General features: G+C 49.4%; 1 protein-coding gene across 1 annotated transcript in view; it reads right to left on the bottom strand.

Moving 5' to 3' along the window:
- Positions 1-19,281, bottom strand: part of RHOF (ras homolog family member F, filopodia associated) — a 28,501-nt gene extending 9,220 nt beyond the window's left edge. The window contains exons 1-3 of the mRNA XM_030217565.1: positions 18,981-19,281; positions 17,884-17,971; positions 7,723-7,832 (exon numbers count right to left, since the gene is read on the bottom strand). Of these exons, the coding sequence (XP_030073425.1) occupies positions 7,723-7,832; positions 17,884-17,971; positions 18,981-19,115 (333 nt within the window). The 5' untranslated portion in view covers positions 19,116-19,281. The remainder of the gene's footprint in view (positions 1-7,722; positions 7,833-17,883; positions 17,972-18,980) is intronic.
- Positions 19,282-20,419: the final 1,138 nt, after the last annotated feature.

The raw sequence follows: 20,419 nt of genomic DNA on the forward strand, positions 1-20,419 counted from the left end.
TATACGGGTGGACACCCGATTCCAGGAGCGAGCCAGAGCCCGGGCGGAGCGGCAGAAGTGGGCACGAGGGACCTCCCGGATGAGCAAAGGGCCGTCCTCTCGCCAGGGGAACCGGGACACTACGGAGCCCGGGGAGGGCCTACAATCTAGTACGAATCCGGTCCGGGGACGAATGGAAAACGGCTTTCAACACCCACGAGGGACATTTTGAATATCGGGTGATGCCGTTCGGTCTCTGCAATGCCCCTGCGGTGTTTCAACGCCTTATCAATTGTGTACTAGAGGATTTGCTAAATTCCACGGTGATTGTATATCTGGACGACATCCTAGTTTACTCTAAGGACCCCCTGGAGCATCCGGGCCATGTTCGTGCAGTGCTGCACCGCCTACGTCAAGCCCATCTATTTGCTAAGCTGAGTAAGTGCGCTTTCCATCAGCGATCCTTACCCTTTTTAGGGCATATCCTGCTTCCAGGGGGGTTACAGATGGAGCCAGACAAGCTCCAAGCCATTCGAGAGTGGCCTCAACCGAAGGGCCTGAAGGCCTTACAACGATTCCTGGGCTTCGCCAATTACTATCGCCAATTTATTCCCCAGTACTCCCGGTTGACAACCCCGTTGACGGCGCTCACCCACAAGAACGCGAGGGTCAGGGATTGGCCGCCAGAGGCGCAAGCGGCTTTTCATCGGGTAAAAGAGGCTTTTGAGTCCGCGTCCGTTCTGTTGACCCCCGACCCTGAGAAACCTTTCATTGTAGAGGTGGACGCGTCCGCCCTAGGGGCCGGGGCGGTCATTTCTCAAATCAACCCCGAAGGCCGGCGCCAACCGTGCTCCTTCTTTTCACGTAAATTCTCCCCAGCCGAGCGGAATTATACGGTAGGAGATAGAGAACTCTTGGCTTTGAAACTAGCACTGCAGGAGTGGAGACACTTGCTGGAAGGAGCGGAACACCGGTTCACGGTCATCACTGATCATAAGAACCTCCTATACCTCCAAGAGGCTCAGCGGTTGAATCCCCGACAGGCTCGGTGGTCATTATTCTTTGCCAGGTTTCATTTTCAATTAGTGTTCCGGGCGGCCTCCCAGAATACCCCGGCAGATGCGCTCTCCCGGGCCTTCGAGGTACCAGAAGAGACTAAGGAGACTCATCCGATGTTAGACCCCGCTTGTCTCAGTGCGGCCACAGGGGAGGTTGCACCGATCCAGAAATTCGTGGCGGCCGCCGATCAGAAAGAGGTTCTGCAATGGGGGCACTCGTCTAGATGGGCCGGGCACTTCGGGTACCAAAAGACACTCCGATTCATCACACGACATTATCGATGGCCACAGATGAGACGAGACATCCTCCAGTTTGTTACCTCGTGCCCGGTATGTGCCCGAACCAAGCCAGTAGGAGGACCCCCCGTGGGAGACCTACAGCCACTGCCCGTGCCGACCAGTCCCTGGTCGGAGCTATCCATGGACTTTATCACTGACTTACCTCGCTCCCAGGGTCATACCGTGATCTGGGTTGTGATAGATCGGTTCTCTAAAATGGCTCACTTTGTTCCATTCGCGAACCTCCCGTCGGCCGCCTCTCTAGCTCAAGCCTTCATTCACCACATTTTTCGACTACATGGACTACCCACTCGGATCATCAGTGACCGAGGACCCCAATTTACCTCCCGCTTCTGGAGAACTTTATGCACGGCCTTGGGGGTGGAGAACCATTTTTCATCCGCTTACCATCCTCAAACCAACGGCATGGTTGAGAGGATTAATCAAACCTTGAAAGGATTCTTACGAGCTTTTGTCAACCAACGACAAGATAACTGGGTTTCTCTACTTCCCTGGGCCGAGTTCGCCTATAACCAAAGTGACCACTCGTCCTCAGGGCAGTCCCCGTTCTTCCTGGTATATGGACGACATCCTCGGCTTCCAGGGCCGTTCCCGGCTACCGCCATAACCCCGGCGGGGGACCAAGTCGTGGCCGACCTACAAAAGGTCTGGAAGATGGCTAGGGAACAATTACAGAAGACCGCGACCAAGGACAAGATCTTTGCTGACCGCCATCGGCGGCCCGCTCCCGTGCTCCAACCAGGACAGAAGGTGTGGTTAAGCACGAAACATCTGAGATTCCGAGGTTCTTCCCGAAGATTGGGACCTCGATATGCGGGACCATATGCAATCCAAGAACGAATTGGGCCAGTAACGTATCGGTTGCGGTTACCTGGCACCCTACGAGTGCATAACGCCTTCCATATCTCGTTATTGAAGCGGTTCCGGGGGTCCGGGTGGCACCCGCCCCCGGCCCAAGAAGAAGATTTCCAGGTGGCCCCGGACCCGGAGTACGAGGTAGGAGAAATTCTCGACTCAAAGTGGCGGCGGGGAAGACTGCATTATTTGTTATCATGGAAATCTTTTGGCCCCGAAGACAATTCCTGGGAACCCGTGGCTAATGTTCATGCCCCAGAATTGGTCAAAGCCTTCCACGCCCGATATCCGTCCAAACCCGGGCCCCGGGGTCATCCGGGGAAGATACTGTCCCGTTCCGGGCCCTTACCTGGCGGTCCGCGGGCCGGAGCGAGAGGCTGGGGCGCCCGTGGGATGCGGGGCAGCGGGGGAAGGCTGCCACGGGGATCGCCGGCCAAGATGGCGGCGCCGGCGTCGTCGTCCTCCTCGCTACAGCGGGACCAGCGAGGAGGCTCCGCCCACTTGCGCCGGATTGGCGCATCCGCGTAGGAACTCCGCCCATCGGACGGGAGGACCAATCCGGGCCCCCGCTGCCGGCCTGGGCGAAGAGGATTGGTTCCAGCGGTTCCCCAGCCAGGACGAGCGGGGGATTTAAACGGAAACACGGAAGGGGTCCAGTGCTTCCATTTTGTTGTTTGAAGCCACATTCCAAGCCTGTGTTTGTTCCTCGTGCCAGCTAGCCGTCCTGCTAGCTATTTCCAGTAAAGATTGTGTTTGTTCCTCGTGCCAGCTAGCCGTCCTGCTAGCTATTTCCAGTAAAGACTGTGTTTGTTCCTCGTGCCAGCTAGCCGTCCTGCTAGCTATTTCCAGTGATGACTGTGTTTGTTCCTCGTGCCAGCTAGCCGTCCTGCTAGCTATTTCCAGTGAAGACTGTGTTTGTTCCTCGTGTCAACTAGCCGTCCTGCTAGCTATTTCCAGTGATGACTGTGTTTGTTCCTCGTGCCAGCTAGCCATCCTGCTGGCTATTGCCAATAAAGACTGTGTCCGTTCCCCGTGCTCAGCTAGCCGCCCGGCTAAGCCACGCTCACCAAGGACTCTGTACCCACATCCAGCCAGGCCAGCCGTCACCCCGCGGTTCCAGCAGTCCTGCTGGCCGCCCGCAGCTGAGGGCTCAACCCTCGGTGAACGGCGGTCGCCGCGGGTGAAGATTCGGGGTGCTCGGTGATTTCCTGGCCCTAGTGGGGCTCGGGAAGACTCGAGAGCTCACCAATACCGGAGTGACATCAGAGCCGCGACATAAGGTGCTTGACACTGCAGGTTTCTTTTTTTGAAACTGACTTTCCAGTTCAGTGGGGTCATTAGTGTTTCTGTCTAATACCCAAGGAGACTGGAAGAGAGAGAAAGAGACAAGCAGTGGCATAGACATGGATGGGCCTGGGTGGGCACATCTCTGATGTGGCGAGGCTCCTCAAACCCTACAGCTGAAGACTCTTGGCATCTCTTCCTCTCCTCCCCCACAGGCATCTCTCAACTCTATCCCCCAAACCCACCTCCCATACCTTTTAAATCCTTCATTTCTTTGCCAGCAGTAAGCAGCAACTCATAAGAACAGCTGAACAGGGTCAGACCAATGGTCCATCTAGCCCAGTATCCTGCTTCCAACAGTGGCCAAGTCAGGTCACAAGTACCTTACAGAATCCCAAATAGTAGCAAGATTCACGCTACTGATCCCAGGGACATGCACTGGCTTTTTAAAATCCAGATAAACTTAGGGTTACCATATTTTGTCCCCCAAAAAGGAGGACACATGCCCTGCCCCCACCACACGCCCCACCCCGCCCTCGCTTCACCCCCTGTCACATTTTCACCTCCCCCTGTCACACACCCCGTCACCCCCCCTCCCCGTCCCTTACTACTGCCCTGGTGGTCTAGTGACCTCTTTGGGGCAGGAAAGAGCCCCCCCTTTCCTGCACGGAGCGCTGCCCTGCATGCATCCTTCCTGTTGGTGATCTCGGCGCCGATTCAAAATGGCTGCTGAGAGTTGAAGTCTCGCGAGGTCACTTCAACTCTCGGTGGCCATTTTTAATTGGTGCCGAGATCACCAACAGGAAGGATGTGGGCAGGGCAGCGCTCCGGGTAGGAAAGAGAGGGCTCTTTCCTGCCCCGAAGGCAGAAGAGAAGAGGTCACTAGACCACCAGAGCAGTAGTAACTAAGGGGAGGGGAGGCTAGCAATCTGCCCGTTTGTCCGGACAAACAGGCAGATTGGCAAAATGCGCCCGGTTGCCCGGACATGTCCTCAAAAAGAGGACATGTCCGGGTAAATCTGGACATATGGTAACCCTAGATAAATTCGTATCTGCTGCTTGCTCCAGCCTCAAGTCTTCCCTCTGATGCAACTTCCTTTTTTAGGTTGGGCCAGGTCAGAGGGAAGGCTCAGGGCTGGCATGTGCAGCAGGCATGAGTCACTGACAGTGAAGAAATAAAAACTTTACAAGGTACAAAGGGGGAGGGGGTGGAGGAGAGTTGAGAGATGCCCGGTTGCACAAGGGAAGGAAATATGCTGGGTGGGGGGAGTTCTCGAGCCCATCCATTTTGGGCTCAGGCCCACCCAAAATTAGGTGTCCTGAAGGAACCTTTAGGATAAAAAGAAAGCTGCTAATGTTTTTATTTATGTAAAATCTTTTTTTATTGTGATCAACCAACATACAAAGAATGTTCAATATGGAATTATAAACAGTACTTATATATAAACTTACCAATATACAAGAATCATATTCCCTTTTTGTCTTTAACTAAGGGTTCCAACCACATTGAATCCCAGGATGAGAGGCCTTGGTCCTTATAGCCTCTCATCTACCCAAGCAATCCACCCTTCCATCCCTGACCCCCTTCCCTACCCCTAATCCTAAAATCTCTTGAACCAACACATCCAGAGGGGACATCAGTTAAGGAAAACATAAAAGTAAAGCATATTAGATATGTAATTTATATTCATAATTGCAATATATTTAAAATTAAACTCTGGATTCTTAGATTCAATGCTTGTCTATAAGGGTCCCTTCATCTGAGCGTAAGATTTGCCTCTTTGGCTTCCCACAACATGAGAGCAGGGCCAGTGTTAGGGGATGGCAAACAGGACAACTGCCCTTGGCCCCCATACTATAGGGGTCCCCAAACCTTCAAGCTAAAGGAGGCACAGGCTGAAGTCCAGCTTTTGGGCCCCCTACTGGTTTCTGCCCTGGACCCCTGAATGTCTAACACCAGCCCTGCATGACAGTATGTAACTGATTCGTGGAGTGTCAGGTTGAATCCAGATTTTTAGGGAAAGGGGATAGGACTTGATATACCACCTTTCTGTGGTTATAATCATTTTTCTCCACTAAAATAGCTTTCCTAACCAATAACGTATGGCCTTTCTTCCGAACCCCCTAGTCTCTTGTATTATCCAGCACTACAGTGTCTAATGAGGCCCAAATATGGTCACCTGACAGCTGATTTAAACAACCCACCACTTCCTCCCAACATTTCTAGATATTAGCACAAGCCCAAAAAGTATGGGATAAGGTAATTAATTTTTGTTACATTTGTACCCCGTGCTTTCCCACTCATGGCAGGCTCTATGCGGCGGGCAATGGAGGGTTAAGTGACTTGCCCAGAGTCACAAGGAGCTGCCTGTGCCGGGAATCGAACTCAGTTCCTCAGGACCAAAGTCCACCACCCTAATCACTAGGCCACTCCTCCACTGTTGCTACTATTTGAGATTCTACATGGATCACCAATGTGGCCGCACAGGCTTCTGCTTCTGTGAGTCTGACGTCCTGCGCAGCCTTCTACATGGAATGTTGCTAGTGGAATAGCAACATTCCATGTAGAATCTCCAATAGTAGCAACATTCCATGTAGAATCTCCAATAGTATCTATTTTAATTTTGTTACATTTGTACCCCGCGCTTTCCCACTCATGGCAGGCTCAATGCAGCTTACATGGGGGCAATGGAGGGTTAAGTGACTTGCCCAGAGTCACAAGGAGCTGCCTGTGCTGGGAATTGAACTCAGTTCCTCAGTTCCCCAGGACCAAAGTCCACCACCCTAACCACTAGGCCACTCCTCAGGTACCATCTGTTCCTTTGCATTTCATGCACACTGACGATTTCACTATTTTTGCTTTGTATGCTTGTGCTTGGGAGCAATAAGCCCTGTGAAGGATCCTATATTGGTGAGACTGCCGTGGGAGGTTGCGGCTGCCATTTTGGGAATGGTCTGAGCAGCAGTGACTTGCTCCTGCTCAGGCCATTCCCAGTTCCAAAATGGTTGCCGTGACCTCCCGCGACAAAAGTTATGGCCGCCATTATTACAGTGCAGCTGATGGGGGCAGGAGCAACTTGTGATGTTCCTGCCCCAAAGATACTAGACCCCCGGGCCTTTACAAGGTAGACCCGGGGAGGGGGAGGAGAGGAATGTGTTTTCTGTCAGGGGGTGAGGGAGGCTGGCTTGTGGCGGCAACGGATTTCAGGTTGCTTTTGGTGGCGAATCTAGAACCAGAACTGAAATTTGGTCGGCCTCTAGTCAGGGATGCATGCAGACAGCTGGACAGAAAGCCACCAGTGTGTACATTCAAGGCTATTGGATGTGGGTTTGCAAGCTGAAGTGTGTATTTATATGGTTTGGTTTTCTTCTACAAAGAAGTTTATCCAGTACTAAAGAGTTAGGGCTGTATTTCTGGTAAGCTTTCTTTCCGAGCACTCTACCAAAACCCTCATCCACACCCTTGTCACCTCTCGTTTAGACTACTGCAATCTGCTTCTTGCTGGCCTCCCACTTAGTCACCTCTCCCCTTTCCAGTCGGTTCAAAACTCTGCTGCCCGTCTCATCTTCCGCCAGGGTCGCTTTACTCATACTACCCCTCTCCTCAAGACCCTTCACTGGCTCCCTATCCGTTTTCGCATCCTGTTCAAACTTCTTCTACTAACCTATAAATGTACTCACTCTGCTGCTCCCCAGTATCTCTCCACACTCGTCCTTCCCTACACCCCTTCCCGTGCACTCCGCTCCATGGATAAATCCTTATCTGTTCCCTTCTCCACTACTGCCAACTCCAGACTTTGCGCCTTCTGTCTCGCTGCACCCTACGCCTGGAATAAACTTCCTGAGCCCCTACGTCTTGCCCCATCCTTGGCCACCTTTAAATCTAGACTGAAAGCCCACCTCTTTAACATTGCTTTTGACTCGTAACCACTTGTAACCACTCGCCTCCACCTACCCTCCTCTCTTCCTTCCCGTTCACATTAATTGATTTGATTTGCTTACTTTATTTATTTTTTGTCTCTTAGATTGTAAGCTCTTTGAGCAGGGACTGTCTTTCTTCTATGTTTGTGCAGCGCTGGGTATGCCTTGTAGCGCTATAGAAATGCTAAATAGTAGTAGTAGTAGTAAGCTAAGAGTTTTGTGGGTCTATCCCCAGACCTTGCTGTTTGTCTTCTACTGTTCATTAGCCTCTTAAAAAAAATATATTATAATCTGTTAGGAAATTCACTGTAAAATAGATCCCTACCTTAATTAATACATTCTCAAAGCTGGTAGGATTCGTCACATCATAACAAATTAACACAATGTTTGCATTCTGGTATGAAAGTGGCCGTAACCTGTCATAATCATCCTGACCTGAAAAACCAAGAGAGAAAGTGAACAAAATAAGAAGAAAGCCAGACATGATTCTGTAGCAGCAGTTGTGGCAACAGCACACTGGTTTATGATCCACGGCAAAATCAACAAAAGAAATTAATATCACACAAATTGTAGTCACAGAAAGTGAACAGTGCTGGGGAAGGGACAACTTCAAACGAGGAAGGCTCAATCAGAGTTGAAGATCCTATAGAAAACCAAAATCCAATATCCCAACATCCATGATGCTAACCAGCACTTCCTTACCCTAAATCCCGTCACACCCCCCCCCCCCCCCCGTGACGCACCTGTACCATGATCATTTTTTACAGCCCTTGTACATGAAACCTCCCCACCAGGGCCGCTGAGAGACTGGGCCGGGCCCGAGGTCGTCGGCACCACCGCCCCCCTCCGTCCACCACCGGGTCAGGCCCCTTGAATTCAAATCACAGCGCCTCACCTCGCTCCATCTGAAAGCGCAGCAGCGGCAGTCTGCAGATTGCCTCCCTTCGGGCCTTCCCTCCCTGTGTCCCGCCCTCGTGGAAGTTACGTCAGACGAGGGCGGGATACAGGGAAGGCCCGAAGGGAGGCGATCTACAGACTGCCACTGCTGCGCTTTCACACAGAGTGAGATGGTGAGGCGCTGTGATTTGAATGGAGGGGGCCCAGCCCGGTGGCGGATGGTTGATGGAGCCGAGGGCGGGCGGGACTGTGGCGCCGGGCCCCCCTTGGAGGCCTGGGGAATTTTGTCCCTCCTGCTCCCCCCCTCTTGGCGGCCCTGCTCCCCACAGTAAATCCTTGTCCCCCAGTGGCTACCCCTATTATGTGTTTCCTTAGAGAGTGATGCTGGGGGGGTGGGGGGTTCTGTCACATGTACCCAAGTTACCCAGTAAAACAAGCAGTCCACAAGGTCTGAAAGTAAAAATGTGGAAGCAGACGTGATGAAATTATGCCTACTTACACTGGCTGCCCATTTCAGCCAGACTCACTTTTAAAGCAGGGGCGTAGCCAGACCTCGGCAGGAGGGGGGTCCAGAGTCCGAGGTGGGGGGGGCACAGTTTAGCCCGCCGCTGACCCTCCCCGCCACTTACGCCCCCCCCCCCCTGACGCCAACCCTCCCCCAACGCCACCGCCAGGTACCTTGCTGGCAGAGGTCCCCAATCCCCGCCAGCTGAAGTCTTCTTCAGCGCCGGTCTCCAGTGCGTTCACTGATCTGTTTCTGTCAGTCCTGACTCCTGACGTCCTGCAGGACGTGCACGCAGTACATCAGGACTGACAGAAACAGATCTGCGAACGGCACTGAAGAAGACTTCGGCTGGTGGGGGAGGGTCAGCGGTGGAGGGAGGGGGTCGAAAGTGGCGGGAGAGGGTTGGCGGCAGGGGGGGTCGAAAGTAGAGGGAGCCAGGGCTAAATCTGTGGGGACCCATGCCCCCGTGGCCCCACCTAGCTACGCCCCTGTTTTTAAAGTATTGTGTCGGTCTTTAAGGCCTTCTTTTTGGACTCACCCCAAAGTACCTTCTGATACATTAATTAAACAAGAAAATCAGCGTTCTCTGCACTCTTCTCATCACTGTTTATTACAGCTTCCCTCACTACAGATGATTAAACTGACTTCCACAAGAAAAGAAACCTCAGTTATTTGGGCCCATTCCTTGTGGAATTCATTACCTGTTAATGTTAGTAGCGTATCTGGTTATTCTGGTTTCTGTAAGGCTCTGAAAATGAGGATCTTAGTTTGAAAATGTTTTTCAGTAGGTCTTGCTTCTGTTCTGTATGGCTTGCAGTTGTATTATTCGAAATTAACTGCATAATGCTACGTGTGCCGCTATGTTATCTTTTTTGTCTATTTTTAATTTAATGTGCACTTCTTTAAAACCTTGCTATTAAGAGGTATATCAAGTTAATAAATCCAATCCAATTCCCTTTTTTTTTATCCTCTGTATCTGCTTCCACAATTTTTTCCCAAGTTACCCAGTTCTGGGAAGGAGACTTTTCAGCCAGTTCTAGTTTTGAACTTACATCCTGAAGCAGTACCTGATTCTACCCATTTAAATCAGTGCTGCCAGTCCCATAATGCATTTGGATGTGGTAGTCAGAAATCCAGGAATGGTTCAAATAGGTTCCATTAGAATCAATGGAAGTAAAACCCAGACTGGCTCAATCTGTTCTCCTTGGAGCCATATGGTAACCCTACCCGCAGGCATAGCCCATTCCCAAATGTTCTGTCACACTAGGACCATTTCCTTTTTTTTGTTGCAGTTACCTCAGAGCTTCCAAGTTATACCCAATTCCAAAAGGGAGACTTTTAGGCCAATCCTGGATCTCTGACAATCTCATTCTGATGTGTTATGGTACCTGCTGCAGCCCTGATTTCAATGGGTTGAATCAGGGACTACAACTCCCACACTGTTTTGAGATATAAGTTTAAAACCAGGACAAGTCAAAAAGTCTCCCTCCTGGAACTGGGTAAATTGGCAGCTTCCTGATCTTTCTTCCAGCCTTTCGTGTATACAGTTATGGGGCCCTTCTAGCACACTGCGTTAGGTCCTTAATGCGTGTTTAGTGCGGGGAAAATGAGGTTGCCTACAAATGGGTTAAAAGGTTTTATGTATCTTTCCCCTTTTCTGCGAGTTAACTATTTTTTAAAATATTTTTTTGGAAGGAGTATGTCATGGGCAGAGAATGGGCGTGGAAGCATTAACACACGGTAATCCAAATGAGGCCTGCTGGTTAATGGCTAATGCATTGCAGAGTTAACACGGGAGAACTTACCATAAATGCTCCCGAGTTAACTTTTCCAGGTACCACGCGCTAATGTGAATATTAGCAGGTGACCTGAAATTAAAAAAACAAAAAACAGAACATGCCCTAAAAAGTGCTACATTCAATTCGGGCTTAGTACGTGGGAAGTCTGCGTTAGCCCCCACTAAATCCAGATTTCAGTGCACTTTAATAGAAAGGCCTTCAAAGTCTAGCTTTGGAAAGAAGATTCAAATCCATGATCCTGTATGTTTTCATCTTAAGTTTATTTTTACATTTTGATAATTAATGGTTTATATGCGGGGTGGGGTATTTGCTCTTCCTTAATATATTACTGGTCTTCACTAACTCTAGTCAGCCACCAGATGTCAGGGCTTCAATATATTAAACAATTAGCTAGATATGGTCCAACCACTAGAAAAACACTGGTTTTGCTGGGACATTTTGACAACAGAACTAATGAAGATGCTGGGACTTGAAAGAAAGCTGGTGTGGGGGAGGGGGGAGGAGTCATCAATTACCACTAAGATGTCCCTGTTGTTATTTTACTGTTAACCCCAGTATTAATAACTAGCTTTCATTACTTGAAATTGGTGGTGAAATAACCCTCTTAACGGTTAGCCCATGTTGAAACTCCCCCTCTGAATCGGAAAAGCCAGAGGGCCTTGTCTCTTACATAAGTACATAAGTAATTCCACACTGGGAAAAGACCAAGGGTCCATCGAGCCCAGCATCCTGTCCACGACAGCGGCCAATCCAGGCCAAGGGCACCTGGCAAGCATCCCAAACCTACAAACATTCTATACATGTTATTCCTGGAATTGTGGATTCTTCCCAAGTCCATTTAGTAGCGGTTTATGGTCTTGTCCTTTAGGAAACCGTCTAACCCCTTTTTAAACTCTGCCAAGCTAACCGCCTTCACCATTTTCTCCGGCAACGAATTCCAGAGTTTAATTATGCGTTGGGTAATCTGATTGCTTTCTTTTTCTAATGTTCCAGGATGCAGCTTAAACCTCCTACTGTAGCTTGTCCTGTAATGTGCCTTTTCTGTTACTCAATTCCTAGCAAAGCTTGGGGAAGTTAAGCAACCGCTGCTAGGAATTCGTAGTACAGCATCCTGAGAGGAGTGCAAGGCTGTATGTGCTGAGATTTAACAACAACACAACAAAAAAGTTTGGTGAGGTCTAATGCCTGATAAGCAGGAGTTATTAAAAATCCTACCCGGGGGGGGGGGGGGGGGGGGGGGGGGGCTATCTAGACAGTAACTCAGAAGAATTTTGAGGCTTTTCTAGAAAATAAGAACAAAAGAGTTGCACTACTGGCTTAGACCAAGGGTCCATCAAGCCCTATATCCTGTTTCCAACAGTGGTCAGTCCAGGTCACAGCTACCTGGTAGGACAGGGCCATAGCAGAGAGGCTGAATTAACTATTTGATCAGTTTTTACTGAAGAAGATGTAAAGATTTATCTGTACCAGAGATGGTTTTCAAGGGTGATGGTGCGGAGGAACTGCAAGAAATCCTGGTGAACCTGGAAGATGTACTGAGCCAAATCGACAAATTGAAGAGTAGTAAATCACCTGGACTGGATGGTATACACCCCAGGGCATACTCAAATATGAAATTGCAGATCTGTTGTTAGTGATCTGTAACCTGTCATTAAAATCATCCATAGTACCTGAAGATTGGAGGGTGGCCAATGTAACGCCTATTTTTAAAAAGGGATCCAGGGGTGAACTGGGAAATTGCAGACCAGTAAACCTGACGTCAGTGCTGGGCAAAATGGTGGCAACTAATTTAAAGAATAAAATCACCAAACACATAGATAAACATGGTTTAATGGGACAGAATCAACATGAATTCTGGCCCCACTAATTTGCTTCATTTCTTTGAATACACGAATAAACGTGGATAAAGGTGACCTAGTCGATGTATTGTATCTAGATTTTCAGAAAGCATTTGACAAAGTCCCTCATGAGAGACTTCTCAAAATTAAAGTCATGGGACAGGAGGCAATGTTCTATTGTAGAATAGGCATTGGTTGATGGATAGAAAAGAGAGGCTAGGGTTAAATGGCCAATTCTCTCAGTGGAGAAGGGTGAATAGTGGAGTGCCCCAAGGATCTGTACTGGGACCGGTGCTATTTAATGTATTTATTAATGTTCTGGAAATGGGAATGACGAGTGAGGTGATTACATTTTCAGATGACACAATGCTGTTCAGAGTTGTTAGAACGCACGCGGATTGTGAAAAATTACAGGAGGATCTTAGGAAGTTGGAAGACTGGGCATCCAAATGGCAGATGAAATTTAATGTGGACCAATGCAAGTAATACACTTTGGGAAGAATAATTCAAATCATAGTTACTTGATGCTAAGATCCACTTTACAAGTCAGCATCCAAAAAAAAGATGTAGGTGTCATTGAGCTACTACTGAAAAAGGTGCGAGCAAAATCTAAATAAATAAAAAAATCTAAATAAAATCGTGGACAATACGCTGAAATCTTCTGCCAAGTGTGTGGTGGCAACCAAAAAAAGCAAACAGGATGCTAGGAATTATTAGGAAAGGGACAGAAAATAAGACAAAGAATATTATAATGCCTCTGTATTGCCTACATGGTGCGACCACACCTTTGAGTACATACGAACATTAAGAATAGTCATACTGGATCAGACCAGCGGGCATAGCCAGACAACAGATTTTGGGTGGGCCTAGGCAAGAATTGGGTGGGCCACCAAGTGTTCTACCCCCCCCCCCCCCAAAAAAAAAAATATCTCAGCTGGTGGGAAAATGCTTCTTTCCACCTTGGCAGCAGGCATGCACTGAAAACTGAGCATGCGCAGGTGTCGGTGTCAGGGGAAAATTTTCAGCTGGCGGAGCTTGGGATTCCCTCCAGTTACTACTAAACATGTGCTACTGTTGGGTGGGCCTGAGCCTCAGGGCCGCCGAGAGGGGGGGACAGGGGGGACAAAATTCCCCGGGCCTCTGGGGGGGGGCCCGGCACCGCCACCGCAGTCCAGCCCGCCCACCCTCCGTCGGTCCCTGGCATTGAACTTAAGCGCCGCACCTTTGAAAGCACAGCAAGCAGCGGCAGACCACTCCTTCCCAGTGGCATTCCTAGGGGGGCTGACACCTGGGGCGGATCGCCGATGTGCCCCGCCCCCGGGTGCAGCGCACCCCCCCCGGCGAAAGGAACCCCCCAGGTGTACGCTGCTGGGGGGGGTGCCGCGCGCCTGTCCGCTTCGTTCGTTCATGCTCCCTCTGCCCCTGAACAGGAAGTAACCTGTTCCGGGGCAGAGGGAGCACAGAACAACGTAGTGGACAGGTGCACGGCACCCCCCCAGTGGCGTGCACCCGGGGCGGATCGCACCCACCGCCCCTCCTTGGTACACCACTGTTCCTTCCTTCCATGTCCCGCCCTCGCCTGACGTAACTTCCGTGAGGGCGGGACACGGAAGGAAGGAGTGGTCTGCCACTGCTTGTTGCTGTGCTTTCAAAGGTGAGGCGCTTAAGGTCAGTGCAGAGGGCCCGGGGGTGGAGAGAGGGCCCGGTGGAGGGGGGGCCCCGGGGGCAGCCTTGTCCCGGGCCTGGCCCAGTCTCTCGGCAGCCCTGCTGAGCCATAAATGGGTGGGCCCTGGCCCACCCAAACCCACCTGTGGCTACGCCACTGGATCAGACCAATGGTCCATCTAGCTCAGTATTCTGCTTCCAACAGTGGCCAATCCAGGTCACAAGTACCTGGAAGAAACCCAATTAGTAGCAAAATGTCATTCTACTATTCCCGGGGCAAGCAGTGGCTTCCCTCTTGTCCATCTCAATATCAGGCTATGGACTTTTCCTCCAGGAACAGTGGTTAACATATCTGGGTTTTAAAAAGGTTTGGACAAGTTCCTCCAGGAACTTGTACAAACCTTTTTTAAACCCAGATATGTTAACCGTTGTTCCCACATCCTCCAGCAGCGAGTTCCAGAGCTTAACTATTCTTTGAGTGAAAAAATAAATTTCCTCTTATTTGTTTAAAAATGTTTCCATGTAATTTCATTGAGTGTCCCCTGGTCTTTGTACTTTTTGAAAGAGTGAAAAATCGATTCACTTCTACACCATTCAGAATTTTATACACCTCAATCATATCTCCCCTCAGCTGCCTCTTTTCCAAGCTGAAAGGGAAATGGGACTTGATATCCTGCCTTTCTGAGGTTTTTGCAACTACATTCAAAGCGGTTTACATATATACAGGTACTTATTTTGTACCAGGGGCAATGGCGGGTTAAGTGACTTGCCCAGAGTCACAAGGAGCTGCAGTGGGAATAGAACTCAGTTCCCCAGGATCAAAGTCCACTGCACTAACCAGTAGGCTACTCCTCCACTAACCTCTTTAGTGTTTCTCATATGGGAGGAGTTCCATCCCCTTTATCATTTTGGTCACTCTTCTTTGAACCTTTTCTAATTCTGGTATATCTTTTTTGAGATATGTTGACCAGAACTGAATGCAATACTCAAGGTGAGGTTGCACCATGGAGCAATATAGAGGTATTATAATATTCTTGATCTTATTTTGCATCCCTTTCCTAATAATTCCTAGCGCCCTGTTTGCTTTTTTGGCCACTGCCACACACTGGGCAAAAGATTTCTGCGTATTGTCTACAATGACAGACACCTAGATCTTTTCATTGACTGCTGACTCCTAAGGTGGACCCTAGCATCAGGTAACTGTGATTTGGATTTCTTTCCAATGTGCATCAGTTTGCATTTGACCACATTAAATTTCATCTGCCATTTGGATGCATGTGTTTTGACAACTTTGAATAGTTTTGTTTCATTTGGCAAATTTAATTTACCTCACTTGTCGCTCTGATTTCTAGACTACTTATAAATATGTTAAATAGCACCGGTCCCTGTACTAGGGTTACCATTTTTTGTCCTTAAAAAAAAAGCGGACACTTGCCCCGCCCATTTCACGCCCCTCGCCCGGACCCTTTCACACCCCTCTCCACGCCCCTTGTCACACCTCACCCCACCCCTTGTCGCACCTCACCCCGCCCCCCCTGTCGAATTTTCCCCTCCCCCTGGTCACCCCCTCACCCTCACCTCACCTCCCCTTCCCCCGGCCCCGTCACCACCTCTCCCCCTTGCTCACAATCTTCCCTGGTGGTCTAGTGACTCGGGGCAGGAAAGAGCCCCCTCTTTCCTGCCGGTGCGCTGCTCGCATCCTGCATGCTGCCTGTGACGGTCTCGGCGAGATTCAAAATGGCTGCCGAGAATTGAAGCGGCCTCGCAAGACTTCAATTCTCGGTGGCCATTTTGAATCTCGCCGAGGACCGTCACAGGCAGCATATAGGATGCAGAGCAGTGTGCTGGGCAGGAAAGAGGGGGCTCTTTCCTGCCCCGAAGTCACTAGGACCATCAGGGAAGATCGTGAGAAAGGGGAGGAGAGGTCCGCTGCCCGCCCGCATGTACGTCAGCCCGCCCATTTGTCCAGAACTCTGGATAAATGAGCAGGCTGGCAAACCCATCCGGCGCCCGGACATGTCCTCAAAAGGACATGTCCGGGTAAATCCCAGACGTATGGTAACCCTACCCAGTACAGATCCTGCGGCACTCCACTATTCACCCTCCTCCATTGAGAAAAATAGGCATTTAACCCTAGCCTTTGTTTTCTGTCCAATAACCAATTCCTACTCCACAGAAGGACATAGTCTTCTAATCCCATGACTTTTTAATTTTCTCAGGAGTCTCTCATGAGGAACTTTGTCAAAAGCTTTCTGAAAATCTAGATACACCGTATCAACTGGCTCACCTTTATCCACACGTTTATTTACGCCTTCAAAGAAATGAAGCAAAGTGGTGAGGCAAGACTTCCCTTAAGTGCTAACTTACTGTGTGCAATTCTGGTCACCGTATCTTAAAAAAGATATAGCAGAATTAGAAAAGGTTCAAAGAAGAGTGACCAAAATGATTAAGGGGATGGAACTCCTCTCATATGAGGGAAGCCTTAAGAGATTAGGACTCTTCAGCCTGGAAAAGAGACTGCTGGAGGGGGGGGGGTCTACAAAATAGTGGTGTAGAATGGGTAAACATAAATCGATTTTTTAGTCTTTCAAAAACTACAAAGGTTAGGGGACACTCAAGAAAGTTACATGGTACCAGGGGTGTAGGTAGGTGGGGTCCCGGGGCCCCCTCAGATTTAAGCTTGGCCCCCCCCTGCTTCCGCCGCCAACCCTCCCCTGCCACATTCAACCCCTCCTCCCGCCGCCATCGGGTACCTTTCTGGCGGGGGTCGTGCAGGACGTCAGAAACAGAATCCAGATCAGCAACGCGCCGGACTCGGAGACCGGCGCTAAAGAGGTCGGCTGGCGGGGGGGGGGGGGGGGGGGTCGGTGGTGCTGGGGGGGCTAAAATGTGCCCCCTCACCTCAGGCTCTCAACCCCTCTCCTGCCCAAATCTGTCTACGCCCCTGCATAGTACTACTTTTAAAATGAACAGGTGAAACAAAATTTTTTTTCACTTGATGAATAGTTAAGCCCTGGAACTCTTTGCCAGAGGATGTGATATCAGTATTGAATGTTAAAAAAAAAAAAAGTTTGGACAAGTTCCTGGAGGAAAAGTCCATAGTCTGCTATTGCGATAGACATGGGGAAGCCACTGTTTGTCCCTGGGATCAGCAGCATGAATTTTGCTATTATCTGGGATTCCGTCAGGTACTTGTGACCTGGACTGGCCACTGTTGAAAGCAGGATACTGGGCTAAATAGACCACTATTCTTATGTTCTTATTTTAAAAAGTTGGCACTTAAGAGATGTGAATCACAGCCAAAACTTAACTGCCAGCCTCTAAATCTCTCTCTTTTCCATTATAATTCAAGAGTCATTGCTCTTTGTTAAGAATCCTTTATTGGTGGTCATCTGTTTAGTCACTGGTAATAGCTAGGTCCTCTGGAACAGCTTGATCAAACTGCTCCACACACGTTACAGGTTTCTGATCAACTTGTGATATCATTACCGGTCCCACCGGTCCTCATTCCAGAACAGTAACCTTGAAGGTGTAAGTTTACGATGCTACAAACACTTCTCCTTGTCTTGGCATAGTTAAGAGAAAAAAAAAAAAGAAAACTGATCACTAGGGCCAGTGAAAGGCTTCTCTTTGTGCCTACAGTATTCACGTTCAGTTGCTTTATAATGTCTGGTCTCTCCCTCTCTGGTGGCCCCACCAGCCCTATCTGGCTCCCTTGTGGACTGCTTGGCCTGGAATGTGAAAGATCCAGTCGGACACAAATAAGCCCAAATGCTCTTTACCTGCAGTGTCATACAGATGAAGAATGACTTCCTTGTTACTCAGTGTAATACTGCTAGTATACTTCTCAAACACTGAAGGTGCGTATTGCTGTTAAAAAAAAAAACAAAAAAACTATGAGTAAAATATGCATTTACGCAGCTTTATTCAGTTTAACCCTTGGAAAACAGTACAAAGTCCGGAAATTGTGTCAAATATTCATAGTCACTACAGTACAAAAGATAGGGTATAGCCTTCATGTGAAGCACCCAGGGCTTCGTCTTTTCAACAAGCCCTTCTAAAACCACAAATGTACACAGTAAAAAAAAATAAAAAAAAAATATATATACATCTTTAGTGCAAATGTTTTAACTTTTCATTTAGCACCATTTTGATGAAGCTTGTTCCGTGAAGATTTTCTAAAGAGCTAAGAAGCAGGAAATAAACCCACCGCACAGCAGAAAGATATCTAACCCCAACCCCTATTTATAAAAAAAAAAAAAGCCCCAGGGCTGGAGGCCTTACTGTTTCATCACAAGGGAGGAAGATGTGCAACCTCCCCCGGTACTTCCTGGCACTGCCCAGCGGCTCCTCATACGCCCCAGGCATCTCCTTTACAGCCGTCTAGGTGAGATCTGCCAGGACTTCGCTGCTTTGGACGGGCAGCTTGAAGCTCTCCCCCCCCCCACCCCACCCCACCCCATATCCTCTGTACTAGGGACACCACGCTAGATTTAGGTTCAGTGCTTCACTGAGAACAAACATGGCTTAAAAAAAGACAACAAAGACAAACGCAACTTGCTTTTCAAGTATAAAAGTCCTTTAACGTACTGGGGTGAAGGTTCAGGATCAGCGTTATCTATATTTCTATAGATACTTTTTTTTAAATGGTGGAGGTGAAAGATCAGCATTGAACACTATATATATATATATACTCTGTTAACGTGTGGGATCAGCACTGTCTGCATTTATAATGTTAAAAAAATGTAATACATTACTAACAACCTGTGCAGCATCAGCACTGCGCAGTCCCTGTATTTAACGCGCGCAGACGAAAGAGCGCCACACTGGGCGCAGTGACAGTACATGTGTCCCACGACACGAGCGAGATGCTGCTCACCTCGGGGAAGGCTCCTTTGGCGTAGACCATGAGCAGAGACGTTTTGCCGCAGCCCCCGTCGCCCACGATCACGACCTTGACTTCTCGGCCGCCGGCTCTGGGGCTTTCCGCCACCGTCCCGTTGCTTTCCGTCATGATGGTTCGGCTGCTTCGCTCTCCCCGGCCTCATCACTCACAACCTCCGCCGGGTCCGTCCTGAGCTTGCTGGCGGCGCTCCGGAAGCTCCGGGGGGCGGAGCCTGGGTCGGCTGCAACAGAACCGCACGGGAAGAACCTGCAGGAAGTCCGTGGAGAGCGGGGGCTGTGGCCACCAACTAGGGCCGGAGGACCCACGCCCACATTAGCCCCGATCCCCCCTTAAATACTAAAGATCTGCTCCACTTTCAACCCACCCTTCTCCTCTCCTTATACACTCCACTCTTAACCCCCCCCCCCCCCCCAACTCATACACCGAAGATCTACTCCACTCTCACCCCCTCCTTATATTAAGGAATATCTTATTTCACTCTCAACAAACACCCCCATATACACTATCACCCCCTTCCTTGTGCACCGATTCTCAACACTCCCTTATACACTGAAGATTTGTTTCACTAGCAACCCTTATCCCACCTCTCTTTATTCACAGAAGATCTGCTCCGCTATCAACCCCCTTCCTCATAAATATCTGCTACATTATCACCTCCGTTATAGTAACATAGTAGATGACGGCAGAAAAAGACCTGCACGGTCCATCTAGTCTGCCCAACATGAAGATCTGCTCACCTATCACTCCCCTCAAAAGCAGTCTTGTGCCTCCTTCCTCCGTCATCCCCCTCTCAGTGCACTGAAGATCCGTTCAGCCCTGTGTTCTCGCCTTATACACGGCAGATCTGCATCACCAGCAACTCTGTGTCCCCTTTCCTTATATGCGGCGATTTGCTCCAAACTCAGGACTTTACACACACTAGCTACGTCACCATCACATCTATGTCCCTGGTACCGTCCAGTTGCAGCCCTTTCCTTCCCCGGGAAACTCCCCCCCCCCCCCCCCCCCCCCGGTAACCTCCGGGCTTCGGGCTCCTGGAACGGGTCTCGCCGTGAGTAAAAACCCACGAATTACGCTCGGAGCCGTTCTGCCTATTTTTCCCCGATTCCGAAGGATGTGAAACGGATAGTACAAGACAGAGCCGTGCAGCATCTGCTGGCAGCGTGTCCTTAAACTGACCTTGGGATCTGCCACTTTACAGCCCCACATTGGGAACGTTCAGTTTTAAATACATCATTAAACCAGACAGTTCCCACTGAAAGGTGGCTGGGGCCTAACACATGAAAATTAGGATATGCAAAAACAAAAATCACACAATTACAAAATAAAAAAAAAAAAGAAACAAGGGAGGAGGAATGACAACAATTTACCTCCCCTCCTCCCCCGCACAGACACTCATCAGAGTAAACCGT

The sequence above is a fragment of the Microcaecilia unicolor genome, chromosome 11, assembly GCF_901765095.1.
Source record: "Microcaecilia unicolor chromosome 11, aMicUni1.1, whole genome shotgun sequence".
NCBI classification, from domain to species: Eukaryota; Metazoa; Chordata; class Amphibia; order Gymnophiona; family Siphonopidae; genus Microcaecilia; species Microcaecilia unicolor.